The sequence below is a fragment of the Podarcis erhardii genome, assembly GCF_964252035.2.
Source record: "Podarcis erhardii genome assembly, chromosome: 10".
NCBI lineage: Eukaryota > Metazoa > Chordata > Lepidosauria > Squamata > Lacertidae > Podarcis > Podarcis erhardii.
This window is the reverse complement of record NC_138500.1, coordinates 58,525,847-58,551,786: the sequence shown is the minus strand read 5'-3', so window position 1 is coordinate 58,551,786 and position 25,940 is coordinate 58,525,847. Positions and strand designations below refer to the sequence as shown.

Here is a 25,940-nt window from a genome sequence, read left to right as displayed (position 1 = left end):
AGCTGCCTGAATAGTATTTGGGCAGTGCTGGTGGTCTGCCTACTTCATCTAATCTTTCCCTCACTTCAACTTACTTTTTAATAACTTTCAATAGTCACTAACTCTCTGGACCTTTTCTGAAACATTGTTTTGATTGGGGAAACTTAGATGTCTTACTTTGCTTTTGTGATTTGTCAAGTACATTGTTTAACGGTTAATATTTCAATATAAATGAGCACGGACACTTCTTTACTACCTGAGAATTGTTGCCTTCCAAGATATTGTAGAAATTTTGGGTGAACTTAATGACATTGTTAAGCAGTTATAATAAATTTTATGTCTACAGACAAAATAATTGGAGAGTATACTAAGTCTTTGCAGCAACAAGGAATTGAGTCTGTGGCCATTTATACAGCAAGGCGACCTTCAAAGGTGAGTACTTTCCAGAGCCTAGAGTCCTCAAATGTTTGTCATGTGGAAAGATAGCAGATATAGTGTTTGATTTTCCCCATTTCACAAGTGTTGTGTTCGCTGTATATTATTTTGCTCAGCAAATGGGGTGAGACTCTGTGCTTAAAGTCAAAGCAACCTGGGCTTCTAGCAAGAAACTTAGAATATGAATGTTACTAACAACGATGAACACTTTAAATATAGCACTAATGTTCTGCCATAAGGATTAGGCAACTGTTATGTTTTGGGTGAAGGGACAGTCCCCACATCATAACTTCAAACAAGACACAAGATTTGGTAAGAAAAATGAAATAAGATGGGTTATGTTTTTACACTGGTAGGGTTATTGGCCCCTGGAGTGCTCTCAGACAGAAAAACAGATGGCTTCTAATGTGCGCACACAGCTGTGTGGAAACAGGAGCCGCTCGTACATTTAAATATTGTGGAGACAACCATTCACTCATCGCCGTATTGTAATGCGACATTTTATGAAGTTAATTGGTTAGGCCAAGGCTGGGCTCCCTGGTGGATATCCTCCCATCCTTCTTTACCATTGATGATGATGAGAGGTGAAGTTCAACAACACTTGGAGGACCAAAGATCCCTCAGCCTTGAGCTGGGCCCTGATCCTGCAGAGCTTCCTGTGCTCATTATAATATGCAGAATTCATGGATTTAGCAACTTTCTCTCACCCCCTGTTTTTCACTTGTCCTTCTGCAAACCTGAAGGTTTCCCGAAGCCTGCTGGTACCTCCATTTTGTACATAGATGGTGCTGTTTTGTTTTTCTACATAAGGATACAGACTCAGAGTGAATTAACAATTTGTCTACAGCAGCATTCCCCAACCCAGTGCCCTCCAAATGTTGGATTACAACTCCTATCAGCCCTAGCCAACATGGCCAGGGGTCAAGGATGATGGGATTTGGAGTCCAATAAAACTTTGGAGTCCATCAGGTTGGTGAACTTCAAAACCTGCAATGGATAATCCAAAGTAAAACACAGTACAGTGGTACCTCGGCTTACATATGCTTCAGGTTACATACGCTTCAGGTTACAGACTCTGCTAACCCAGAAATAGTACCTCAGATTATGAACTTTGCTTCAGGATGAGAACAGAAATCGTGCTCCGGCAGCACAGCAGCAGCAGGAGGCCCCATTAGCTAAAGTGGTGCTTCAGGTTAAGAACAGTTTCAGGTTAAGAATGGACCTCCGGAACGAATTAAGTACTTAACCTGAGGTACCACTGTATCTGGTTCCAGAGACCTAGTAGTCTCTTAGCAGAAATCTCTCAAAAAAGGTTGGTCCTAGAGTGGGAGCGACAAAACAGGAGTCCGAGCAGAAGACAAAAGGGGTGGAAGTGGACCTCGCAACTGGGGAGCAGTTAAGGATGATGTGAGTGAGCTGGAACAGACTGCTCCTATGGAAGAGACCGCAGAAACAGAAGAGAACCCAGGAGCACCTGAAGGAGAATCTCCAACCAAAGTTGCTGAAGGAGAGCCTGTGGAAGAAGTAGTTCAAGAGATGACGCTGGATGAGTGGAAAAATCTTCAGGAGCAAAGTCGACCAAAGCCTGAATTCAACATCCGGAAGCCTGAAACCACTGTTCCTTCTAAAGCAGTGGTGATTCACAAGTCAAAATATAGAGATGATGTGCTGAAGGAGGATTTTGAGGACGATGCTCACTTTTTCCGGAAAGCAGCAAACGACATCACTTCTCAGCTGGACATTAATTTTGGGAACCTGCCTCGTCCGGGGCGTGGAGCTAGAGGAGCCCGGGGAGGTTGCGGCCGTGTCCGGAGAGTTGAGGACTCAGGAGGAGGGCACCGGCCGGAAGTGATGATGCACGTCACCGCTCCAAACCCCGATGACCCCGAGGATTTCCCTGCTTTAGCTTGAAAGAACTGAATAATGGCGCCTCAAAAGTAGCTGTGACGATAACAGCTCTATGTTGCTGTGGAAGAATATCATCCAAGCCTACAGAGAGAGATGACTTATGTGTGTGAATTTTGCACTTCTATTGTGTTAAGCGCCTAGACCTATCCTGTGGGCTAGGAGGCAAGGTTGAGCACCACTGTTTGGGGATTAGCTTTGTGAAGGCTTATGGTATCGTACGTGAGGGCTTTCAAATAAAGGTTCAAGGTGATGGTGTCAAAAAAAAAAAAAAAAAAAAAAAAAGGTTGGTCCTTAATTTAAGTGATACTGCAATGGACGGAAACCAGAACCTTCATTCATAATCCATTACTGATGTACATATTTTATTTCCCCTTCTGATGAAGGCATTGTTCAGTGCCTGAAGAATTGGAAACGCAAAATTAAACTTCAAGTCCTTGGTTAAGTGATCTTTACTGAGCATCACAGACCTCACAAATTTTACGTGCAGCTGAGGTCAAGATGGGCATGAATCGTCTGATTCGTGGGTCAAAGATAATGGATTAATTCCAGAGTAACAGAGTAGCATCATGGAGAGCTGGTGAGGTGACTCTCTGTAGGCTCTTTGAATATACTGCAAAGAGTTCTGCAGGCATATATCTGCTGCTGGTGATATTTTCCCCAGTAGTGTGATATGAAGGTGGCGCTGTGGGTTAAACCACAGAGCCTAGGACTTGTCGATCAGAAGGTCAGCGGTCTGAATCCCCGCAATGGGGTGAGCTCAGTCCCTGCTCCTGCCAACCTAGCAGTTCAAAAGCACTTCAAAGTGCAAGTAGATAAATAGGTACCACTCCGACGGGAAGGTAAACGGTGTTTCCGTGTGCTGCTCTGGTTCGCCAGAAGCGGCTTAGTCATGCTGTCCACATGACTTGGAAGCTGTACGGTGGCTCCCTCGGCCAATAAAGTGAGATGAGTGCCGCAACCCCAGAGTCAGCCACGACTGGACCTAACGGTCAGGGGTCCCTTTACCTTTATCTTTAGTGTGATATGAGACACCCGAACAGAGCATTCTGAGGGTTGATTGAAGGGAGGGCAGAAGTGGCCTTCGATCCACGGGGTTTAAAGCTTCTTCATCCCTCCAACAGGCCCCGAGATTGGGCTTATCACCTACATCAATTTGTAGCTGTCATAGTTAATTTATTAGCTTCAGTGGGTGTGAAATTTTAAAAATGAGATCTTATGGGGCAAATAAGAAAATCCCCACCTCCCATCCTGGTCAGCATGACAGCCAATCTGCCACTTCCCTTCCCTATGTACCCCTTTGGTTTATTCTGCTGATCAGTATAATTTAGTTCTCATTCAAAGGTGGGTGGGGAATCCTGACTTCAGCCCCATTGATTTCAGTGGGAACTATGCGCTTACAATCCTAAGAATGTCTGCTAAAAAGTAAGTCTTATTTAATTCAGTGGGGCTCATGCCCAAACAGGTGGGGTTAGGATTTCAGCCGTAGTTTGGCTCCAACAGATGCAAGGGTAATTCATCTACTGTTATTTTCAAAGCATTATAAGTGCTGGAGGGGGAAAATGAATGCCCGGGAGACAGACGAAAAGGAACAAGGCGTCCCATCCACCCCCCCCAGCTTTTTTTCTGTTTTCCTTGAGCACTGCTTTACATTAACAAACTAAATTTTAACTTGTAGCTGTAGACAATATACTTAATTATTTCCCAGCTGGGTCAGGCAGAATCCTACATGCAAAACAAAGCAGAGTTTAAAATAATTACAGCAGAACTGCTTCAAGCTGGCTGAAGCTAGCTGTGCATTACTCTGGGGGAAAGCAAACATCAGTTTGACTAGATAGTAGACGGAACGGCGCAGAGACTGTGAAATATGCTTGTTAGTAGTGTCTTGTTATTCATTCTGTGTGATAGTCCTATATTTGGTAAAAGGAAGAGCACTAGTTTCTGCACTGGAATTTTGTTGTTTGTTTTTCTGAAACAGCATCTCTTTTGATTTTGATAGTACCTTGGTTTTCTTACAGTGATAAAGGGGGATTTTATACCCATTATGCCACCGTACTCTTATGAAGGTTAGAGACAAAGTGTACACAAATGGGTAGGCCAGCAATGACATTTGTTCTCATTTCCTAGCATGACACCCGAAAAAAATCCAGAGCGGATACTAAATTGGGGAATTTGTCACTATAGCAAGGAGAAGGTTAGAGACAAGGTCTGCTTCCAGATGAGGGGCTCTTAGTTGTAAGCTGCACACAGGATTGCAATAGACTTTCAACACTTTCTCCAGGAGTGGGGAATCTTTTTCAGCTCGAGGTCCACATTCTGTTCCGCGACAGGAAAATGAATGTAAATTGGAGCAGTAGGGTAGTTTGTTGTTGTTGTTTAGTCATTTAGTCAGGTCCGGACACTTTGTGACCCCAGGGACCAGAGAATGCCAGGCATTCCTGTCTTCCACTGCCTGCCACAGTTTGGTCAAATTCATGTTGGTAGCTTCGAGAACACTATCCAACCATCGCATCCTCTGTCATCCCCTTCTCCTTGTGCCCTCAATCTTTCCCAACATCAGGGACTTTTCCAGCTAGTTTTACACATACTCAAACATCCCTCTCTGTCCAGGGCTGCCTTCGGATGTCTTCTAAAGGTTGTATAATTATAGTGGTACCTCTGGTTGCGAACGGGATCCATTCTGGAGGCCCGTTCACAACATGAAAGGAATGCAACCCGCGTCTGTGCACGCGCGGGTCGCGATTCACCGCTTCTGCACATGCACGTGGCATCATTTTGTATGTCTGCGCATGCACGTGGCGAAACCTGGAAGTAACCCTTTCCGGTACTTCTAGGTCGCCGCGGGATGCAACCTGAAAAAACATGAAGCAAACGTAACAAGAGGTATGACTGTACTTATCTCCTTGGCTCGGGGGTCGCATAAGTCCATACGCTCCAACATTTCTCCCATGATAATAGGGACATCCTTAGCAAAATTGGAACATTCAGGGATCAAATCAGAAACTGGGACGGCTTCTGTAAATCTTGGAAAAATAGGGACACTTGGAGGGTCTTTAAGAAGCTTTGTCAGAGTTCAAGGACATACTCAAACCAGGCAAAGTCACTCAGGGAGATGCAAAATAGGGCTTCTGATTAGCGTAGCAGAGACAGGAATATGGTCTGAGGACCAGAGTCCAGAAGTCCAGACACAGAGGGCTGGAGGGCCACATTTGGCCCCTGGATCGGAGGTTCCCAATCCCTGGTGTACATCCCACTATGTTCTGTCCACACCAATGGGTGTGATTTAGGCTGTATTCTTTGAAAGCACTATGAAACCACTTCAATCAGCCATGCCTTTGCCCAAATAATCATGAGAGCTGTAGCTTGTTAAGGGTGCTGAGGCTTGTTAGGAGACCCCTATTCTCCTCATGGAGCCGCATTTCCCAGAGTTCCCTGGGAACAGGGATTGGTTGCTGAGCCACTCTAGGAATTGTAGCTTGGTGGGTGGGGGGAGAAGGGTGTCCCAAGAACTCTCCGCACCCCTAACAGATGACAAACCCAGGGTTCTTTGTGGGACTGATTAAAGACTGATTATAGTGGTATCATAGTGCTTTCAGTGAATGGTGTGACTGTGGCCTTAGTTGCTTTGAAACTCAGCACACTATAGTCATTGCTGTGGGTGGCATTTTATGACACCCCATCACAGATGGGAGTTGTAATTCAGCAGTATCTGGGAGGTCAAAGTTTCCCCACACCTGATGTACACCTGACACACATACAGTCATACAGGTGCAGAGTTTGATCACAGAATCTACTGAACTTAATAATAATTTTATTATTTATACCCCGCCCATCTGGCTGGGTTTCTTCAGCCACTGTGGACGGCTTCTAGCACATATAAAAACATAATAAAACGTCCAACATTAAAAATTTCCCAATACGGGGCTGCCTTCTGATGTCTTCTAAAAATAGTGTAGTTCTTTATCTCCTTGACATCTGCTGGGAGGGCGTTCCACAGGGTAGATGCCACTGTTGAGAAGGCCCTCTGCCTGGTTCCCTGTAACTTCACTTCTCACTGTGAGGGAACTGCCAGAAGGCCCTTGGAGCTGGACCTCAGTGTCCGAGCTGAATGATGGTGGTGGAGACACGCCTTCAGGTATACTAGGATGAGGGCTGAAAAGGTCAGCAGGAACTATTTGAATTGTGCTCGGAAACGTACTAGGAGCCAGTGAAGATCCTTTAGGACCAGTGTTATATGGTCCTGGCAGTCACTCCTAGTTACCAGTCTAGCTGACACATTCTGGATTAGTTGTAGTTTCCGGGCCACCTTCAAAGGACATTTGCACATTGCAGTAGTGCAAGCGGGAGATAACCAGAGCATACACCACTCTGACGAAACAGTCTGCGGGCAGGCTGGTAGAAAGCTTCCGTGGTACTGATAGACAGCTTCTGTGGACACAGAGTTGACCTGTGCCTCCCTGGACAGCTTTGGGTCTAAAATGACTCCCAGGTTGCATACCTGGTCCTTTAGGGGCACAGTTACCCCATCAGGATCAAGGAGTCCCCCATACCTGTCCCCCAAAACAGTATTTCTATCTTGTCAAATTCAACCTCAATCTATTGGGGGCTGGGGTTGCCACTGTGATTCCACTCCATCTGAATGTACATGGTTGTCTGAACCAGGTTGCAAGGTATTCCTGAAAGAATAGTATGTGGTTGTTTGGCCAGGCTGGAATGCCTCCGGATTCCAGTATTGAAAAGAAAATGATAGCATTGCCTCATGACGCATGGTGGAACAAAACTTTAAGCACTGCAGCCAGGCGCTGAAAGGGCATCAGTATTGTGAGGTTTTCACGATATTAAATAACGATTCGATCACCTGTAGACAAAGATGACATTCTCACAATGCAAAATTGCTTGGAAAAGTCATCATGCTTTCTGCACGCCAAGATTAAAATCTTGAGCACGCTGGCTCATGAATAGGCCTCGTTGGAGGCAGCAGAACTTCCTTCTGCGTAAACAAGCTTAGACTCAGGTCACCAAAGTTGTTAACACAAACCATGCTCCCCCCACAAAAAACCCCCAGGGAAAAAAGCATGAGCTTTCCTTCAGTACCACACAAAATTCTGTTTTCAAGGAAGTGATGAGAGGCACTATGCGTAGGCATGGGTGAAAGGATGTACTTCCCAGATCTCCCACCTGAGAAAAGTCGCACTCATTTATTACTGCAGCAGTTATTTTTTGCAGCTTTACACAGTTGCAAAGCATGTACAAGCCATGGCGTTAGCCAGAGAGGCCTCTAATGATTTGTTACCGGCTGTGATCAAAGTCACCCATGAATGTGAAAGAGTGCATTTTTCAGAAGGAGCACATTTCCTGAAAGTTTCATTTCATCTTTGTGAAAAGTCAAAGAGCCCATTCCAGTTTCAACAAGTTAAGCTGAATCCTGTTTTGAAAATACGGTGCCTGCTGTGCACTTGTAAATGCAACCACTGCCTCAATTTTCTCTACTTTCTTCTTGTGAATAGGCTCTAATCTAAGGCTCGCCAGCATCCTCCTGGCTCCTTGATCCATACAGACTGCTGCAATTTCATTTCCTTGTGGCTCAAGTCCTCTGCTTTTATGGATGTGCGCTCTCACCTAAATGCTGATTCCTATACATTGCCACGCCAATCATGTCTTTCCATGCAACAATCTTTTTTCTAAAAGGGTATCTTCCACAGTATCTGGAGTTTTTAAGGCTGCATATTGTTAGCTTTAAGACCATACGTACATTTTTTTGACGGGAGATATCAATCTTTAATTATTATTTTCTTTCATATTTCAAATGCTCTTCAGGTTCAGTGTGTTGATTTTAACTGTACAAAGAGGTAGCTTGTAGGAATAAGAAGACAAACTTTGCATTCTGTTTGGCTAAGCAAAAGGAAATTGCAAGTAACTACCTGGAAGACATATACCTCTCTCTGTTTTAGCTGTTCAGTCCCCAGTTCCCTCACCACAGTAAGCCACAGTTAACTTATCTGGAATATTTTGCTTCTTTCCACTGGTGCAAGGAGGAAACAAAACTGATCCCTGGATTAGTCTTATATCCAAAACCACTGGTTTTGATTTGTTTCACTTTAACCAACAACAATCAGTTACAAGCCCAAAACAAGTCTTGGCTCCAGATAATGGTTTGTTGGGAGAACAGCAAACCATGATTTCTGAATCAGACACAATGCTAAGCCACTTTGTTTCTTCCCATCTCTAATGGGAAGGAGCCAGTTGCACATGACTGGCTTATGCAGTATAAGTAGGGATTGGTGAATAGGTCAATATCTCCCAGTTTCTCCTTTTTCTAACCTTCACTTCTCCACGTTTCTGTATCAGCTTGCAGTTTTTGTTTTGGAAGGAAAAAGATCTCATGAACATTCACCAGCATTTTCGTGTGAATTTCTCCTACTGTACTCGAATCTGCATGCGATTTTCCTGACTATACACATTTTTGCAAACCAATCTCCTCTAAATACATATTGCCTTTTTGTATGCTATTTTTAACTACTACATGCATTTATGTACACACTTTACCATAGCATATGCGCTTTTCCACCCACTACTTGGCTGGAGAACAGCATTGCAAAATTCAGATAAGTGTTTCGCATTCGGATAATAATTTTGAAGGGTATATGTGTGTTTTGAATTGCAAATGGTTTCAGAAAATGCAGACTTGGTAAGTTTACCTTTAAATATTTCTTCCCCAACTCTAATGTGTTGACATGCCCTCATGTTCAGAAATCACCATATATAAATTCTCAGCCAATATCCCTCCTCATTTCCACTTCCAGCCTTTCTTATTTCCCAAGCTGTTCTTGTATTGGCAATGTTTATTTTTTACAGAGATTTTTAAAAAGTCCTTTCAAATGCAATGCTTGGCAGAGGCATTCTTTTAACAAATTTAGTGCTATATTTCATTTTCTGGTTACCTATTAATTCACCTATCCACCTATAACCCCCAGACAATGTCATGGGGGCACGTCTAGTAGTGCATGGCAGTTCTTGGTTTTCTGCATACATTTCAAAGACATTAACTCCCATCCCCTAGTTTTTGCTTTCAGCTAGCTAGTAACATCCAATAATTATATACAGAGAGATGAGTAGGTATTAACATCAGTTTCCATGGAACTAAGTCAGAGACTTTTTTCCTCACACGCTTTTGTTGCCCATATTTTTCACTCTTGTGCAGAGCTGCCAGTAGGCCTGAAAAGACATGTCTTTTTGTGAACTGTTTTGAAAGGTTTTGTAACATTCCATTTATTCTGACAATCTCCAGTGCTTTGAAAGATAGGCTACATATAATTTGGCCATCTTTAACTATGCCCTCTCTCAATTTTAATATCCCACTTAAGGTGTTATAACTGTTGCCCCTTTATCAAAACTCAAGGAACCACTAAAAAGAAACAAAGATATAAACTACGCCATAAAATGGTCCCTCTTGTTCATTTTTGCATTTATTGCCCACTCTGTGAATATTGTGTCTTCATTAACCCTCAGAATAGAAGCCAGAAATTAGTGTATCATCAATTCCTGTATCATCATGATTTCATCTGATCTCAACAGCAAAGAAAAAGATAGCACCAAGAATGCATAGCCATTGATTTAACATGTGATGAAATAAAAGAATCTCCCTCCACATGTCTTAAAGGACAAAATGCTCTAAAGGGATGTAGCATTTAAAATGAAGGCTTCATAGTAGAGGTAGTAGAGGTAGAAGACAAATCCAGTTCGGTTTGCATTTAGAGGTGAGCCTACAGAATTCACACTTTCTGAAGCGAGACACAAAGCACAATCCTTCAACATTCTCGCTTCCATGAACTTTGCAGTTCCTTTTTCTAGCCTAGTAATGTGTACAAAATCCCACTAGGGTAAACTGTTGAGATTTCTATTCCACCTTAAGGAGCAGACGTGTAGAACTGTTGCGTGTCACATGTCTGTTTACATTCCAGCACAGCTTGCTGGGAACTTCCATTGTGTGTATAGCTTTTCCTTTTCCTGGTCTTTCTGAGAAGACGAAGAGAGAGATGACATGTTTCTTTGTCCTGATTTATGATTAATAAATCTGTAGTTATAGTATGCTTTCACAAGCCTCACGCCTATTTTGTGTGCGCAGTTCGATCTGCTGATAGTGTGCCCTGGCTTTGAAGCCCGGATCACTGATTTACGTTGGAGCAGAGGCCGATGGGCCTTCGCAGCGGACGGCTAGAAGGAGATGGCCCAGCTGGCCTCCTAGACCTCTGCATGTTGACATAAACATGTATATATTAATAAAAAGGGCATATAGTTAGGGAACTTGTTTTGTAAAAATGTGTATATCGGGGGGGGGTGCACTATAATGCTAGCAATTTTTCCTGAGGAATAATAATAATTTAAAAATTGCAAACAGATGTGGAAGTGAATTTAGGATTAGAAAAAAGAAGCCGAAAGAAACTTAAGTTGACAAAGTAACCCATGCCTACTTCGTAGCATTTCAGAGGGTTGCATGAAATCAAATTCTTTTTCTTACTTTTGCAAAATAATGCTAATCATCCTCACTAGTTGTCAAATGGGGCTTCAGTATTGAGATGCATTGGGTTCACCTGCCTATGAAGAAAGCAGAGGTGGGTTTATAGACAGAGAGAGCACCCCTCCCCAGATCTGCAGGTAAATCCTAGCTTTTCTTTTCTCTCTCTCTCTCTCTCTCTCTCTCTCTCTCTCTCTTTCTTTCTTTCTTTCTTTCTTTCTTTCTTTCTACCTGCTCCCAAAACTCTTTGAGGACAAGTGATGCATATGGAGCTCAGGCAGCAGTGAAAAAAAACATTCCCAAAATGACTGCATTTCATTTCTGTATATTGCAGCCACGGGAAGGCTCCATCAGGACCATAGCGTATGGGTTAAGCCTTTCCTTCCCTGTGACCATAATGACTAAAATGATTGCCTCTCAAAGTTATTATTCCCTTCCCCCAGAAATGTTTGCTCCTAAATTTGCTGACGATAACTCATGTTTGAGCAGCAGCAGCATATTGTGGCTTTCAAATGGTGGTAGTAGTTTTTGTACAACAGCCGGGTTGTTCTAGAAGAGCCATTGTATACTGCAGCTACAGGGAACCGAATCTGACTAGAGCCTTCGCTCCTCCACTCCCTTGAGTCGGGTTTGACCTACCCACCTGTCTATCACCTGAGGTCACCATGACACCTATTTGTTTTTGCATAGCACTGTGCACAGAAGTCTGGATGATCGGCTGATAGTTGATCATATATGATCATATACATGTACAACTACCAGACTTGCGAAATGATATCTGAAGGCAGCCCTGTTTAGGGAAGCTATTAATGTTTGATGGACTATTGTATTTTAATATTCTGTTGGGAGCCACACAGAGTGGCTGTGGAAACCCAGCCACATGGACGGGGTATAAATAATAAATTATTTATTTATTTATTAGATGTTAAGTGTAGGGCAGGTGTTTGTGGCATGGCCAAAATGGCCTCTCGGGAGTAATCATAAAGTTTACCAGATCTATGTGCATTGGTGTCCTCCTCTTCTGAAGAAGCATGATGAAAACTGCAGCCATGCTATGTTGTGCAGCTTAAATTCTGCTAACTTCAGTGAGCAGCTTGTGTGTGGGATTCCAGCCAGCACCGCTAGTTAATCAAAAGTTTGTAATCAAATAGCACAAATCAAAAAGAAGATTAAGCCCTGATTATTGTCATACTGTGCTTTGAAAATAAGTTTCAGTCTACCATTGTCTGCCTTGTTTTTGTGAAATCAAAATTACTGATTGCCAGCACAGCAGTAATGAAGATGGCAAAGATCGCTTATGTGTTACCCTGCGAAATGATGATTTTCCTAGTTTGACATAGTGAAGAACATGCAGAACTGCGCCTGGAACCTCTAGTTTGGGTACCTAATCATCACATGCACTGACAGCGATTCAGCAATGACCTGAACAGAGCTGCCATCTTCTCCAGTTGCTTGAGGGGGCCCAACATGACATCCTGACATCATGCTCGTGATGTCATGTGATGTCACAAGGAGCCAAGGAGCAGAACTGAACACCCACTGAACATTGAGGGGGTCCAGCCCCCTGAAAAAACATGAGGGGAGGGCATGAGCGAAAGATTCCCAGAGCAATCCTATATAGATTTAGTCAGGTGTCAATCTCACCAAGTGCAACTGGGAAATGTACGCAGGATTGCAGCCTTAGAAAGGAAGGGGATAAATAAAGACAAGACTTGGAGTCTGAATGGTGCAGCTAGACTTTTCCCATAGAAAGGTGCCAGGTACATTCTGCTTTAGGCAGCAAAATTCCTTGAGCGGGCACTATTTTATCTGGATAGGTTCAAATAGGAAGAAACAGGCATCTCGGTATTGCATATCCAGTTGGAGTGGCCACATAAACACTAAACTCTCTCCCTGACTTCCAATCAAACACACACACACACACACACACACACACTCTCTCTCTATAGGACGTTGTGCTAAGTATTGTGAACATCACTTTCACAAGATGAATTCCTCTATCGTCCTCTCTGCTGCAGCCAATCAGAAAATTTAAGGAGAAAAAGTTTGTGTAGGGATGCAAAACACTTGGATTTGGCAGGAAAGTGCCCTTAGCAGAAATAGCCAAGAATTTAATCTCCTGCTTATTGATACTTCCTGCATAATCCGCACAGCTTTCACTTTTTCGAACGATTTGTTCCCTTAGGTTATACCTGTGTTCAAGGAAAAGTTGTGTTAAAACTTGCTCTCATTTTCTTATCTGGGTAGCTATTTAACCAGACTCTTCGTACTCAGCCAGGATTACTCAGTGCTAGCTATTGCAGAAATTTAAATATGCATCATATACATTCACACATTTGCCAGGGATCTTATTTTAATCTCGTTACGTGGCTACTCACTTCACTTTTGCATGCCATATAATTCAATAAGAAGAAGTTTCATGTAATGATTTTATGTTTAATTGTTTTATTGAAGGGTGGGATACTTCAGGCTAAACTTTGCTAGAGGAGTTGTGGTGCAGCTTTTGGATTCCTGAAAATCTGTTCTTGACTTCATTCTTTCTCCAAAATCAAAGTATTCCCCATAGCTCAGTCATCAGTTCCTCCTACAAAATCTTATTTCTGTTATTAGCATTATGATTCTCCCCAGACAACGTGCTAGCCCCAGTATCCCTTAACATACAGACAATTGATTAAACACAGTATAATTTAGTCTTCATAACCTTTTCCTTGTGTGAAATAAAACGGCTACACTTTGGGAGGAAGAAGAGAGATTAATTTTTTTAATTAAAAAGTGAAATACTTAACGCTTTTCTTTGCGATATATTGCTTTCTTAAAGGGAACGTTTTCTTCCTTAAAATACCACATTCTGGCAATAATAGTTGCAACTGTTGTTGTTGGCACCCGTCTGTCTCGAGAGACAATGGAGTGCACCTGCAGGGGTGAAAAACTGCTGTGTTAATAGCACCAAAGTGACCTCCCTGAGGCACAAGTCTGGGCAGTGCATATGGAGGTCCTGGGCTGCCCAGATGACAATACCTCCACTTTCGGCCTTGCTGATGTGATCCAAAGGAAAGCAGAGCAATACAATCAGCATGTGAACTGCCAGCTTTGACTCAGTATTTGTGTTTCACCTCAAGGTTTTGTTTTCTGCTGAAATAATCTGCAGAATTCTCTTTTAGGTACCAGTGGGACCTGATGTAGAATGGCAGAGCAGAAGGCACCTAATGTCTGTTGAAAAACAAGAAGCTAATCTGTATGCCCCAATAAATATAACCAATGGAACAGGCCCCAATGCCACGTGCATCCTTTTTTATGCCACAGATTTAAACTTCACAGCCGATGGCACTGTCATGAATCTAACCCATCGCACATTTGAATCTCACGAAGTGGATACCAGCAGTTCCACTTGTTCGGGGACCAATGCCACGTGAGTAGCCTGACTTTCACTACTAATTGTCTTTCATGGTACATTGACTGAGGAAGCTGATTTTTTTTTGTTTTGTTCCCAGATAGCATTACCATTTAGCTTAGCCAAGACTTGAAATCAAAGTCCTAGAAAGATCAGATTAAGGTACAGTCATGAAATTGCATAGCTCTCATAGCTTTGGTTATCTCTATTCTTATGCATTTTAAGTGTCCAAAATGCTTTACAAGCCTTCTTATTAATTTACTCCACGAAGTAGGCTATTAACTACTTTGCAGCTGGAGAACAGAGGCTGTCAACTTGCTAATAATTAGAGATGGACAAGCTTTCCCCAGCAAATACCTTTTTCAACCCACTGACAGCCAGCCTTGCTCATTAAGATGTAGACGTTTTTGGTACAGCCTAAAGATGTAAAACTTGCAGTTAACGGATTTTTTCCCCCTGTTCAGTTTTCAAGAGAAACAGAATTTTGGGAGGAAATGATAGTTTTTCAATGGCTCCTGTGGGCTTTTCTACGAGGTGGGAGAAGGGACTGACGCAGCCAGTCAGTCCCTTCTCCCTCCTGGGGAAAAGCCCCCAAGAGCCGCACAGAGCTTGTGTGCAGCTCTTGGGGCTTTTCCCGCCTGCCTCCCCCCTGCATTTGCTCCATAAGACGCACACACATTTCCCCTTGCTTTTTAGGAGGGAAAAATTGCATCTTGCGGAGAGAAAAATACGGTATCTCCTCCCAGAGAGCTGCTATTTCAGAGCGAAAAACACTGTAGGAACTTTTTGTGCCCCATTTCCAAACTCTTTCTCATCAAGCCAGATTTGTGTCCAGATCCATTATTTTCATGGAAAAGAAGAAAGCTAATAAGCAGTTCAGCTTGTATGTATGCATGAGGTGCAAAAAAGAGAATTGTGCCAACATATAGCTGCTTCTTTTGTCTTCCTTTCATTGTTCCTTTCCAAGAGAATAATTATGCATGACTTCTATTCATCCACATGTCTTCTCTTACTGCCGCGCTCTCTCCTTGCCTGTGCCCTCATTTTATTCAAATGTCTTGGTCCCCACAACCACCACCACGATCAAAACTCCCATTAACATTACGCGAGGCAATAATTTCATTGTAAGGTGTCGTTGCGGGGAATCCTTGCCACCACTTAAATTTAAGTGAGCTGTAAATAATGCCATAGATCAAGGTCTTCAATATAGTCCCCCTTTTGTTTGAAAGGGAGATAAGGAAACAGCTTTCTGCTCTGCAATATTTTCTGCTCCATCTCTTTGTCTTTACCTACCAATTTAGATGTGCTCCTTTTTTTTAAAGAAATAATGAAAAAGGTTCATATGAAAATTATATGATGTAACATTTTCTCTCATTTCTCCCTCCTCCCCGACCCCCTTGTCAGGTTGTCGTTAAAATACACCAACCCTGCGAAGGGCATTGAGAGTCTGGAAATCAGGTGTTTATGAATTAATTTACTTACACAATTTTTTAAATGAATGTTGAGGTGCTTTCCACTTACAGAATGGGACATCCTCTTATCTCTCCACAAGTCTACAAAATCCCAGGCAAACAGAAACTAATGGCGATATTATTGCTTGTATTCAAGTTTTATTCATGATTAAGACTTGTGATGATTAGTCCAAATATCACTGTACCGGTTGTGGAAACATGGAAGCAGGGCTGTGAGGAGGACCTGCTGGGTGATTATATCTGCAACGAAGCCAGGTGATCTAGCGTACAAACAAATGCCCTGTATACCTGGAGGAGCATCTCCACCCCCATCATTCAGCCAGGACACTGAGGGTCTTCTGGCAGTTCACTCACTATGAGAAGTGAAGTTGCCAGGAACCAGGCAGAGGGCCTTCTTGTCAGTGGCGCCCTCCCATCGGATGTCAAGGACATAAATAACTGTATACAGTGGTACCTCAGGTTACAGATGCTTCAGGTTACAGATGCTTCAGGTTACAGACTCCGCTAACCCAGAAATAGTACCCCGGGTTAAGAACTTTACCTCAGGATGAGAACAGAAATCACGTGGTGGCGGTGCAGCAGCCCCTGGAGGCCCTATTAGCTAAAGTGGTACTTCAGGTTGAGAACAGTTTCAGGTTAAGAACGGACCTCCAGAACGAATTAAGTTCTTAACCTGAGGTACCACTGTACAACTTTTAGAAGACATCTGAAGGCAGCCCCATATTGGAAATTCTTTAATGTTTGATGTTTTCTTATGTTTTTAGATGTGTTAGAAGCGGCCCAGAGTGGCTGGAGCAACCTAGCCAGATGGGTGGGGTATAAATAACAAAATTACTACTACTACTACTACTACTACTACCCAAAGCCAGGTTTCTTCTTAAATCACTCTGAATAAGGATGTATTTCACTTGATGTTAGTGCCTCTACTGTCCCGGGTCTTCAACGCTGCCTCAGAAGGTGCCTTAGCAAATGGATTATATGGTACTTCAGGGAAAAGACAGTTTGGGATTGAGGTCAAGCTAGAATGTCTGGCCGGAAATTTGTAACAAGTAATAAAGACCACCTCGAGTATGAGTAAATAGAATAAAACTGAGATGATTTCAAATTAAAAAGCTTAAATCTTTCCTCACTGCGGTTCAGAGTGCTATAAACCGGGCAGCGAATGGTTCACCAAAGTAAGCAATGCCATATCACAGCCTCTTCCACTAGAATAGCCTCAGGCACCGGGCCAAATGAAAGACTTGTAATCAACACAATACGATCCTGGGAAAAATAAGTAAAAAAATAACCCTCTGCTGACAGACAGGAGAGCTTGTCCATTGCACAACTCACATTGCAAAAAGTATCATGAGCTGTAAACAGGCTCCTCTAAGCTGGAAAACATGATTATTGTGTTATTTATTACAAATCCGCTCTAGCTACCTAGGCTTCCAGTCTGCTGGCCAGGGTGGGGCGGGGAAGCAATACCTGCCCCTACGTGCTCAATCAAGTTATTCCCTTCACATTTAACATACAGTATATGCTCCTCTGTTTTCTGTTAAGATAAACTTATCATCCCATTTCTTGATTTGGTATAGACCCTGATAATTTCAAAACAGTTGGTGGTTTGTGCTTTATTGCATACAATCACATCAAGTCAGTTGAAACCCCCTCCCCCCCCAAAAAAAACAGAGAAGGGGAGAAATGCAACAGCAGCTGAATCATGCAACCAGTGCGGCATGTCTTAGGAACAAAAGAAGTTGCCTTATAGTAAATCAGACTATTTGTTCATTTATCCTACTATTGCCTGCTCTGACTGGCAGTGCCTATCCAGGATCTGAAGGCAGAGGGCTTTCCCAGCATCTCTTACCTGAATCTTTTACTAGAGGTGCCTGGAACTGAACCTGAGGCTTTTGCATCATCACCATTATTATTATTATTATTATTATTATTATTATTATTATTATTAGCACCATCCAGCCAGATGGGCAGGGTACAAATAATAAAGTTGTTGTTGTTGCGAAACTGCAGGATAGACGACAAGAAATGGGAATCACGTGGCAAGGCCAAAATTGTGCTGCAGTTCTTGCAGGCTTATAAAAGGAGTGCATAAGTGCCGTATTTTTCGTTCTGTAAGATGCAGACCATAAGACGCACCTAGTTTTTGGAAGAGGAAAACAAGAAAAAGAATATTCTGAATCCCAGAAGCCAGGACAGCAAGCGAGACCGCTGCGCAGCGATCCCGCTTGCTGCCCTGGCTTCTTGTTTGGCCGCACGCAGCCTCTCCCGGGCAAGGGGAGCCTTCATTCCCTGCCCGGGAGAGGCTGCACACGGCTAATGCTCCCCCAAGAGCCGCGCTCCCCTTAAAGAGAACGGAGCCTCCCACCTGTATTCGCACCATAAGACGCACACACATTTCCCCTTACTTTTTAGGAGGGGAAAAGTGCGTCTTATAGAGCGAAAAATACAGTATTTTCCTCTTATGTTTGGTTCATTCCCGCCTCATGCACATTCTTTTTTGTGCTCGCCTCATTGGCTTTTCAATGAATTTATCCATATTTGTATCCGTATTCACACATGGCCCTTTCCATTAAGGAACAGAAGCCTCTTTTCTTCTTCCCAAAGAGAATCAGCATGTTCCCTTCTCTCCATTGCCCAACAGCAGAAGACTCAAACCCAGAAATTCTGTAGCCTCTCTGAGAGTATGTCGCAGTATGAACCACTGAACTCCACCTTTGTATCCTTCATTTGCTGCAGCACGCGAGACAACCTGCGGGGTCTCATTGTCGCTGCTAAGCCGAATGGCACGTTTGAAGAGACATCTCTTAAACCCAAATGTGCCTCCTTAATCCTATCTCACGGCCACCCGGTAATTCCTAAAGGAAAAGATGCCAACGCAGAATGAATCGATGCATTCTCTGTTTCTCCTTTCTCTAGTTTTTTGATGACCAACAAGAAGTATGTAGGCTCTGCTCGAGAGTGGTTCACTTTAGATTTTGTTCACATTCAACAAGACAACAAGGAAACGGCTATATTTACTGCCCCTTCCATCTCTGGTCCTGCGGAGTATTCATTCCATTGCCAGCTGGTGGGAACAAGCGACCATTATGGGGCAACGTTGACTCCCAGCAATGCTGCAGCAAAAGAGTGGCAGGTTGTCATCTCTGAGTTCCAGGTGAGTACACAGTGCAGTTTCAGAGGCAATTCTAAGAGCTATTAGTTTGCTGTCGGAGTTTCTGAAAGGTCTGCCTCACCACTTACTTTCCCCTTCAACCCTAAGAGAAAGTTTTAACCAACACTCTTTTTTGGATCCCAAGTGAGCTCTTCAGTAGCGTGAAGATGAAAGATTGACAGGGTTGGGGCAGCCTATAAATGGGGAGAACAAGGAAAAAAGAAGATTCTCCAGAAAGCTATCCATAGAAAGCAACAGACCAACACCAATCATTATCCATTTTTTATCCAGTCAAACAGCTAAACAAATTATACTGTATTTTTTCATGTATAAGACGTCCCCATGTATAAGGCAACCCCTACTTTTTGAACCCTAAATTAAGAAATCAATATTTTAAACACCCAATATCACCCAAACTTGTTGAGTTCCCCCCCCAAAAAAATTTGCAGAACAAGCAGCTGAAGCTCTGGACCGTATTTTTCCGTGTATAGGATGCTCCCTGTGTATTAGATGACCCCCTATTTTGGACTAAAAAAAATAAGCAAAAAAGATTGTCTTATACATGGAAAAAGTTGGTATTTTGCCACTTCAGTGAATGGGGTCATTTTTGCAAAGGAATGATGTGTGACTCGTGGCTTAGTAATAGAGTATATTCAATATACATGAAAAGCCATATAATCTTCGTCAACTTAAAAGTTCTTGGGGTGAGCTCACCGCTTGAGCTTCTGGAAAGGTGATGGCACAAGCTGGAATTATTTTATAAAGACCTTGAAAAATCTTCAGTGAGTTACAGACAAAAAGAGAATAGTGTTTTATAGGCTTTTCTTGCTTGTCAACAACAGGATGCGAGGTGGCACATCTTTATTTTATGAGTGGAAGACAACTGCCCCCTACCACTGCTGTGGCAAAATATAAGCAAGGATATTGCCAAGTGCAGAAATTACAATAGGTATTTTTAAAAACTAGAAAGGCACATTGAGACAGTCAAACTTCCAGACCGAAACTTCAGAAGAGACATCTCAGACTGGCGTGTTGCGGGTTTATTTTATTCTTTAAAAAAGATCAATATTGCTGTACCCTGCAAACATTGTCTTCCCACCTTTAGCCTCCTCAGTCTGTTTCAGCTAAAGTGCTTTAGCAACATCAAAGCCTTGATACATGCTTCAAGCACTTTGGCACCGAGAACGGTATCGAGTCTGTATTATTTCATAGCCACTCAGTGCTCTGTGGGAGCCATAACAACATTATGCAACCTCACCATTTTGTCAGCCAGCCAGCCAGATAATGTGTGTCTTCCCTTTGCTACTTTTGCCTGAAGCCTGAAGAGAACAGACCCTCCATTTTCCATGGACAGTCTCGGATTTACAGAAGCTATCCCAGATTTTTACTAGATCACAAAATCTCCCGCTTTTCCTTAAAGGTAAAGGGACCATTAGGTCCAGTCGTGACCGACTCTGGGTTTGCGGTGCTCATCTCGCTTTATTGGCTGAGGGAGCCGGCATACAGCTTCCGGGTCATGTGGCCAGCATGACTGAGCCGCTTCTGGCAAACCAGAGCAGTGCACAGAAACGCCTTTTACTTTCCCGCCAGAGCGGTACCTGCACTTTGCACTCTACTTGCACTTTGATATGCTTTCGAACTGCTAGGTTGGCAGGAGCAGGGACCGAGCAGCGGGAGCTCACCCCGTCGCAGGGATTTGAACCGCCGACCTTCTGATCGGCAAGTCCTAGGCTCTGTGGTTTAACCCACAGCGCCACCCACGTCCTTCTACTTTTCCCTAGGACATCCCTATTTTCATCTGACAAATGTTGGAGGGTATGGAGTTATGCGACTCCAGAGCCAAGGAGATACAACCTTTAGAAGACATCTGAAGGCAGCCCTGTATAGGGAAGCTTTTAAAAAATGTTTAATGCTCTGTTATGTTTTTAGAATCAAGGGAGTGGGTGGTGCTGTGGTCTAAACCACTGAGCCGCTTGAGCTTGCCAATTGGAAGGTCAGCGGTTCGAATCCGTATGACGGAGTGAGCTCACATTGCTCTGTCTCAGCTTCTGCCAACCTAGCAGTTTGAAAGCACACCAGTGCGAGTAGAGAATAGGTACCTGCTGTGGCGGGAAGGTAAACGGCATTTCCATTCGCTCTGGTTTCCGTCATGGTGTCCCGTTGCTCCAGAAGCGGTTTAGTCATGCTGGCCACATGACCCGGAAAGCTGTCTGTGGACAAACAACGGCTTCCTAAGCCTGAAAGCCAGATGAGTGCCACAACCCCATGGTCGCCTTCGACTGGACTTAACTGTCCAGGAGTCCTTTACCTTTCCCCCTTATATATCTATATCTATCTATCTATCATCTATCTATCATCTATCTATCTATCTATCTATCTATCTATCTATCTATCTATCTATCTATCATCTATCTATCATCTATCTATCTATCTATCTATCTATCATCTATCTATCTATCTATCTATCTATCTATCTATCTATCTATCTATCTATCATCTATCTATCATCTACTATTACTATTGAATAAGACACCCCTATTTTCACTGGAGAAATGTGGATGGTATGAGAGAAAGTAAGCAACGAAATGAAATGATGGTGCAAATGTAACCACGGCCTAAATATACAGGCTCCCCCCTCCCCCAAACACACAAAATGGAAATAGAGTTTCTAAGCTGTGAGTAAACACTCAGCCTGCTTATTTCCTGCTTATTGTTTGAGAGGTGCCTTAGCTCAGTGGGAGACCCCCAACTTTGTGTCAGATTCCAAGTTCAGCCTCAGGTATTGTCCTAAGGAGTCTTCCTCAGATAGAGGAGACCTTTAGAAAATCAACAGAGCTGGGTTCAAAGGGCAGCTTGAACTATCACTCTGTGGAGCTGTTTTGTTTTGTTTTTGGTGGAAGAAAAGTTGTTTAGCTACATGAAGGTGGCCTAGCAATGTCTATGTGCAGAAGTTAATGGATGTTGCTTTGCCGTTCTCCCCAGGGCTGTATCCTTAGAATACCCCTCAATTTTCCATCGCTTTAACTTATATCTTTCCTATGCTTCAACAAACAAGATGGACGTGTGGTTAATGAACACATTGTGAGTGGACATGGGACATAAAGTACAGATTCCTGGCGGCTCAATCCTCTCCCCCTCAACTTCTCTTTTGCAGATTCAAGCGTTTAGCGTTGAAGGCCACAAATTTTCCTATGCCAGTGACTGCACAACCTTCTTCACCCCTGGAATTTGGATGGGTTTGGTGTCCTCGCTAGTCTTATTACTGATCCTGACCTTTGGGATCCACATGATTGTGAACCTCACAACCAACAATAGGTTTGATGACCCCAAAGATCAACCTCTGTCAGTCCCACAAGGAGAATAGCAGATGTGACATTTGTCACGTGGTTGGGCCCTGCTGCGCAAGCCGCCATCATCATCATCATCATCATCATCATCATCATCATCATAGCCAGCTGCAGGGCATCCAAACTGGATCAGGTCCATGGAATGATGGGGGTGCTACTCTAATCCTTTTCTTCATTGTATTGAAGGACATCCTTTCCGTCTCCTTCCCATGGGAGAAAAGTTCCAGTAGCATCAAACTGGAGATTTTCTCCCATTGTGAATAGCAGGTGAGAGCCTCCAAATCTGATCAGACCACAGCATGGGGCAGGGGGAAAGGATTAAAGGCCTACCCTTCTTCGAATCATAGAACTGTAGAGTTGGAAGGGACCCACAGGGTCATCTAGTCCAACCCCCTGCGATGCAGGAATCCTGCTCACACCCATTCCTGGGTGGGCTCAAACCACCAAACTTCTTGTTAACAGATGCACTGACCCTCTGCACCTCAGGAGAGCTCTGTCATGGCTGCAACCCAGCTAAGCCCTCCTACACCAGCTAATTGCACACCGGGGCTAACCATGTGCAATATCTCAGTATCATACCATGTTAAACAGTCATGGCTTCCGCTAAAGAATACGGAGAGGTGTACAGTCATACCTTGGTTCTCAAACAGAATCCATTTTGGAAGTCTGTTCGACTTCTGAAAACATTCAAAAACCAAGGCGCAGCTTCCGATTCGCTGCAGAAGCTTCCTGCACTCAGTCAGAAGCTGTGCCAGACATTCAGCTTCCGAAAAACATTCACAAACTGGAACAAATCCGGGTTTGCGGCGTTCGGGGGCCAAAACTGCTGAGTACCAAGGCGTTTGAGAACCAAGGTACAACTGTAGTTTGTAAAGGGTGCTGAGAGTTGTTAGGAGACCCCTATTTGCCTCAGAGAGCTACAATTCTCAGAGTGGTTTAACAGTCAATCCCTCTTCCAGGGCATTCTGGGAATTGTATCCCAGAATCAATTCTCAGCACCCATAACAGTTCCTAGGACTCTGTGGGGCAAGCCATGGCTGTTTAATGTGGTCTAATCTGTTTAATAGAGACACAGGTGGTGCTGTTGTTTAAACCCTAGCCACTTGGGCTTGCCGATCGAAAGGTCGGCGGTTCGAATCTGCGTGACGGGGTGAGCTCCCATTGCTTTGTCCCAGCTTCTGCCAACCTAGCAGTTTGAAAGCACACCAGTGCAAGTAGATAGTCAGGTACCGCTGCAGCTGGAAGGTAAACAGCATTTCTGTGTGCTCTGACTTTCCTCACTGTGTCTCGTTGTGCCAGAAGCGGTTTAGTCATGCTGGCCACATAACCCAGAAAAGCTGTTTGCAGACAAACACTGGCTCCCTTGGCCTGAAAGCAAGATGAGCGTCACAACCCCGTAGTTGCCTTTGACTGGACTTAACCGTCCAGGGTGCCTTTACCTTAATGTGATATGAGACTGCTTTAAATGCATAGTGCATGTACTTAGGAGAACTGTGAACTTCAGCTGTATTAATGCAGGAGGAAGCATCGACAAAATCAATAAAAGGTGTAAGCTTTTGTGGCAATGAAATATTTTCCTGAAAACAGGAGGCTTTGGCAGCAGTGTTTATTCTGTCAGCTGTTCATTACTTCTTTTTTAATCACTGCCTAAATGAAAGCCCTCAGGTAAAGCAGAAAACAGCCACAGATGTTGCCAGACTTTAAGAAGACTGGTAGGTGCAGCCAGGAGCTTCACAAATGATTAAAAAACCAGAATACTATTTTGGATACAGTTTGCTAAATAAAGCTTCATTAAGAAATTCCATATCCTTGAGACATTTTAAAAGGTGGGATAAAAATGTTTTAATAAATAGGAAATACTTTTTTTTAATTAAAAAAAATCAAGCGTTTCCTCCATCAGATAAAGTACAGGGAAATGATCCTCAGATTAAACAAACAAAGGAACGGAAAATATTGCCTAGTTTGGCTCTAAGAGAATATAATTAGTGCATGCTATGCATCTACTGGGACACGGGTGGCGCTGTGGGTTAAATCACAGAGCCTAGGATTTGCCGATCAGAAGGTCGGCGGTTCAGATCCCTGCAACGGGGTGAGCTCCCATTGCTCGGTCCCTGCTCCTGCCAACCTAGCAGTTTGAAAGCACGTCATAGTGCAAGTAGATAAATAGGTACCACTCCGGCGGGAAGGTAAATGGCATTTCCGTGCGCTGCTCTGGTTCACCAGAAGCGGCTTAGTCATGCTGGCCACATGACCCGGAAGCTGTACGGTGGCTCCCTCGGCCAATAAAGCGAGATGAGCACCGCAACCCCAGAGTCGGTCACGACTGGACCTAATGGTCAGGGGTCCCTTTACCTTTACGCATCTACTAAACGGCTTGTGCATGAGAAAGTTGGTCATACCTTATACCCACCCACTCAATTATTATAAAGGATAAACCACACATTGCACTAAATACATCACATGCGACTGTGTTTTTTATTTAATTTATTTAATTACAGATGTGGTTTTCAGAGGGAGCAGCATGTGGGGAGGGGAGTTTAAAACTTTCTCTATCTAGTTGTGATCCTGTCAAAAATTGGCTCCCTTCTGGCTTAGAAAAGAAGTTCCCATTGGCCTGCAGGGGAGCTTTTATTGCTGGGAAGGAAACCGTTGAAACTGTTCTTCTTGCATACTGTGGGTCTGAGGAAAGTCCCCTTGTGCCTGTAATTAAACAAACAAAATCCTAGTTGCTCGCTGCATAATAAAAGTAACTTTTAAATGGAGATTTCCACAACTGGGCTTTGTCCTTAACGATTTTCCTTAGCATATTTGGTCTATGCTGAACCTGTGCTTAATGTATATTGAAAATTCTGGTGTAAAAATAAAGTCATAAGCATCGTAGTTGATTGTGTTTTCATGGCTTTGCACACCTTATTGTGAGTTGCTGTGAACGCTGTCAGTAGAAAGAGAGGATAGAAGAGTTTCAAATGAATGAATCGTGCAGGTGGAAAAACAACATCTCACGGAGAACCAGGGTTTCTTAAGTGAATGTAGAAACAAGCCCTGTTAGGTTGTTCAGATTTTTGTTAAATAAATGTGAATGGAGCTGAGGAGCATTGCAGTGGAAGATAATGTCCCAGCTATGCACATTCCATCCCCATGCATATATTCCATGCTAAGGAAGACCTTGGCTAGATCATCAGGAGTCCTGCCTTTGCTATACATATCTATAGCGCACCACTCTCCTATATGAATGGACCTAATGGTCAGGGGTCCCTTTACCTTTACCTTACTCCTATGTGCATTCTCTCAATGTGCTTCTGAATGACTGAACAGAGATGATGAAGATGAAGAAGAATTTCTTTTCTTTTTTTTAATCTTTATTTATACTTTTCAGGTTTATACATTTCATTAATTTTACAATCATTTTAACATTTCAAAACTTGACTTCCTTCCCCTTCTTCCTGCGGTTCCTTAAAGTTATTTTTTAAATACCTTCTGCATATCCAAATTCATTTAATTTGCTCATTTATTCATCTACTTTAAATATATAGTCTCATGAAACTGCAGGTTATTACAATAATCCTTCCCATGTTTTTATCTGTTTGCAATTTATCTGTAAATATTCAATAAACCATTTCCATTCTTTTATTTTAAAAGAAGTTTGTTATCTTGATTTTTTATTCTTCTGGAGAGTTTCACGACTTCTGCATATTCCGTAGGTTTTTGTATCCATTCTTCTTTTGCTGGGACTTCTGCTTCTTTC

The 25,940-nt window shown here is 43.1% G+C and overlaps 1 protein-coding gene and 1 pseudogene across 2 annotated transcripts in view; both read left to right on the top strand.

Moving 5' to 3' along the window:
• Positions 1-22,212, top strand: part of LOC309350864 (V-type proton ATPase subunit S1-like) — a gene marked incomplete at its 3' end in the record, with an annotated part of 44,432 nt that extends 22,220 nt beyond the window's left edge. Inside the window, exons 6-10 of the mRNA XM_081878164.1 lie at positions 326-411; positions 13,996-14,243; positions 15,630-15,683; positions 18,614-18,851; positions 22,003-22,212. Of these exons, the coding sequence (XP_081734290.1) occupies positions 326-411; positions 13,996-14,243; positions 15,630-15,683; positions 18,614-18,851; positions 22,003-22,212 (836 nt within the window). The remainder of the gene's footprint in view (positions 1-325; positions 412-13,995; positions 14,244-15,629; positions 15,684-18,613; positions 18,852-22,002) is intronic.
• On the top strand, positions 746-2,572 carry LOC309351637 (intracellular hyaluronan-binding protein 4 pseudogene; annotated as a pseudogene). Its single transcript has 2 exons — positions 746-766; positions 1,738-2,572. The product of its transcript is annotated as an intracellular hyaluronan-binding protein 4 pseudogene (transcript).
• Positions 22,213-25,940: the final 3,728 nt, after the last annotated feature.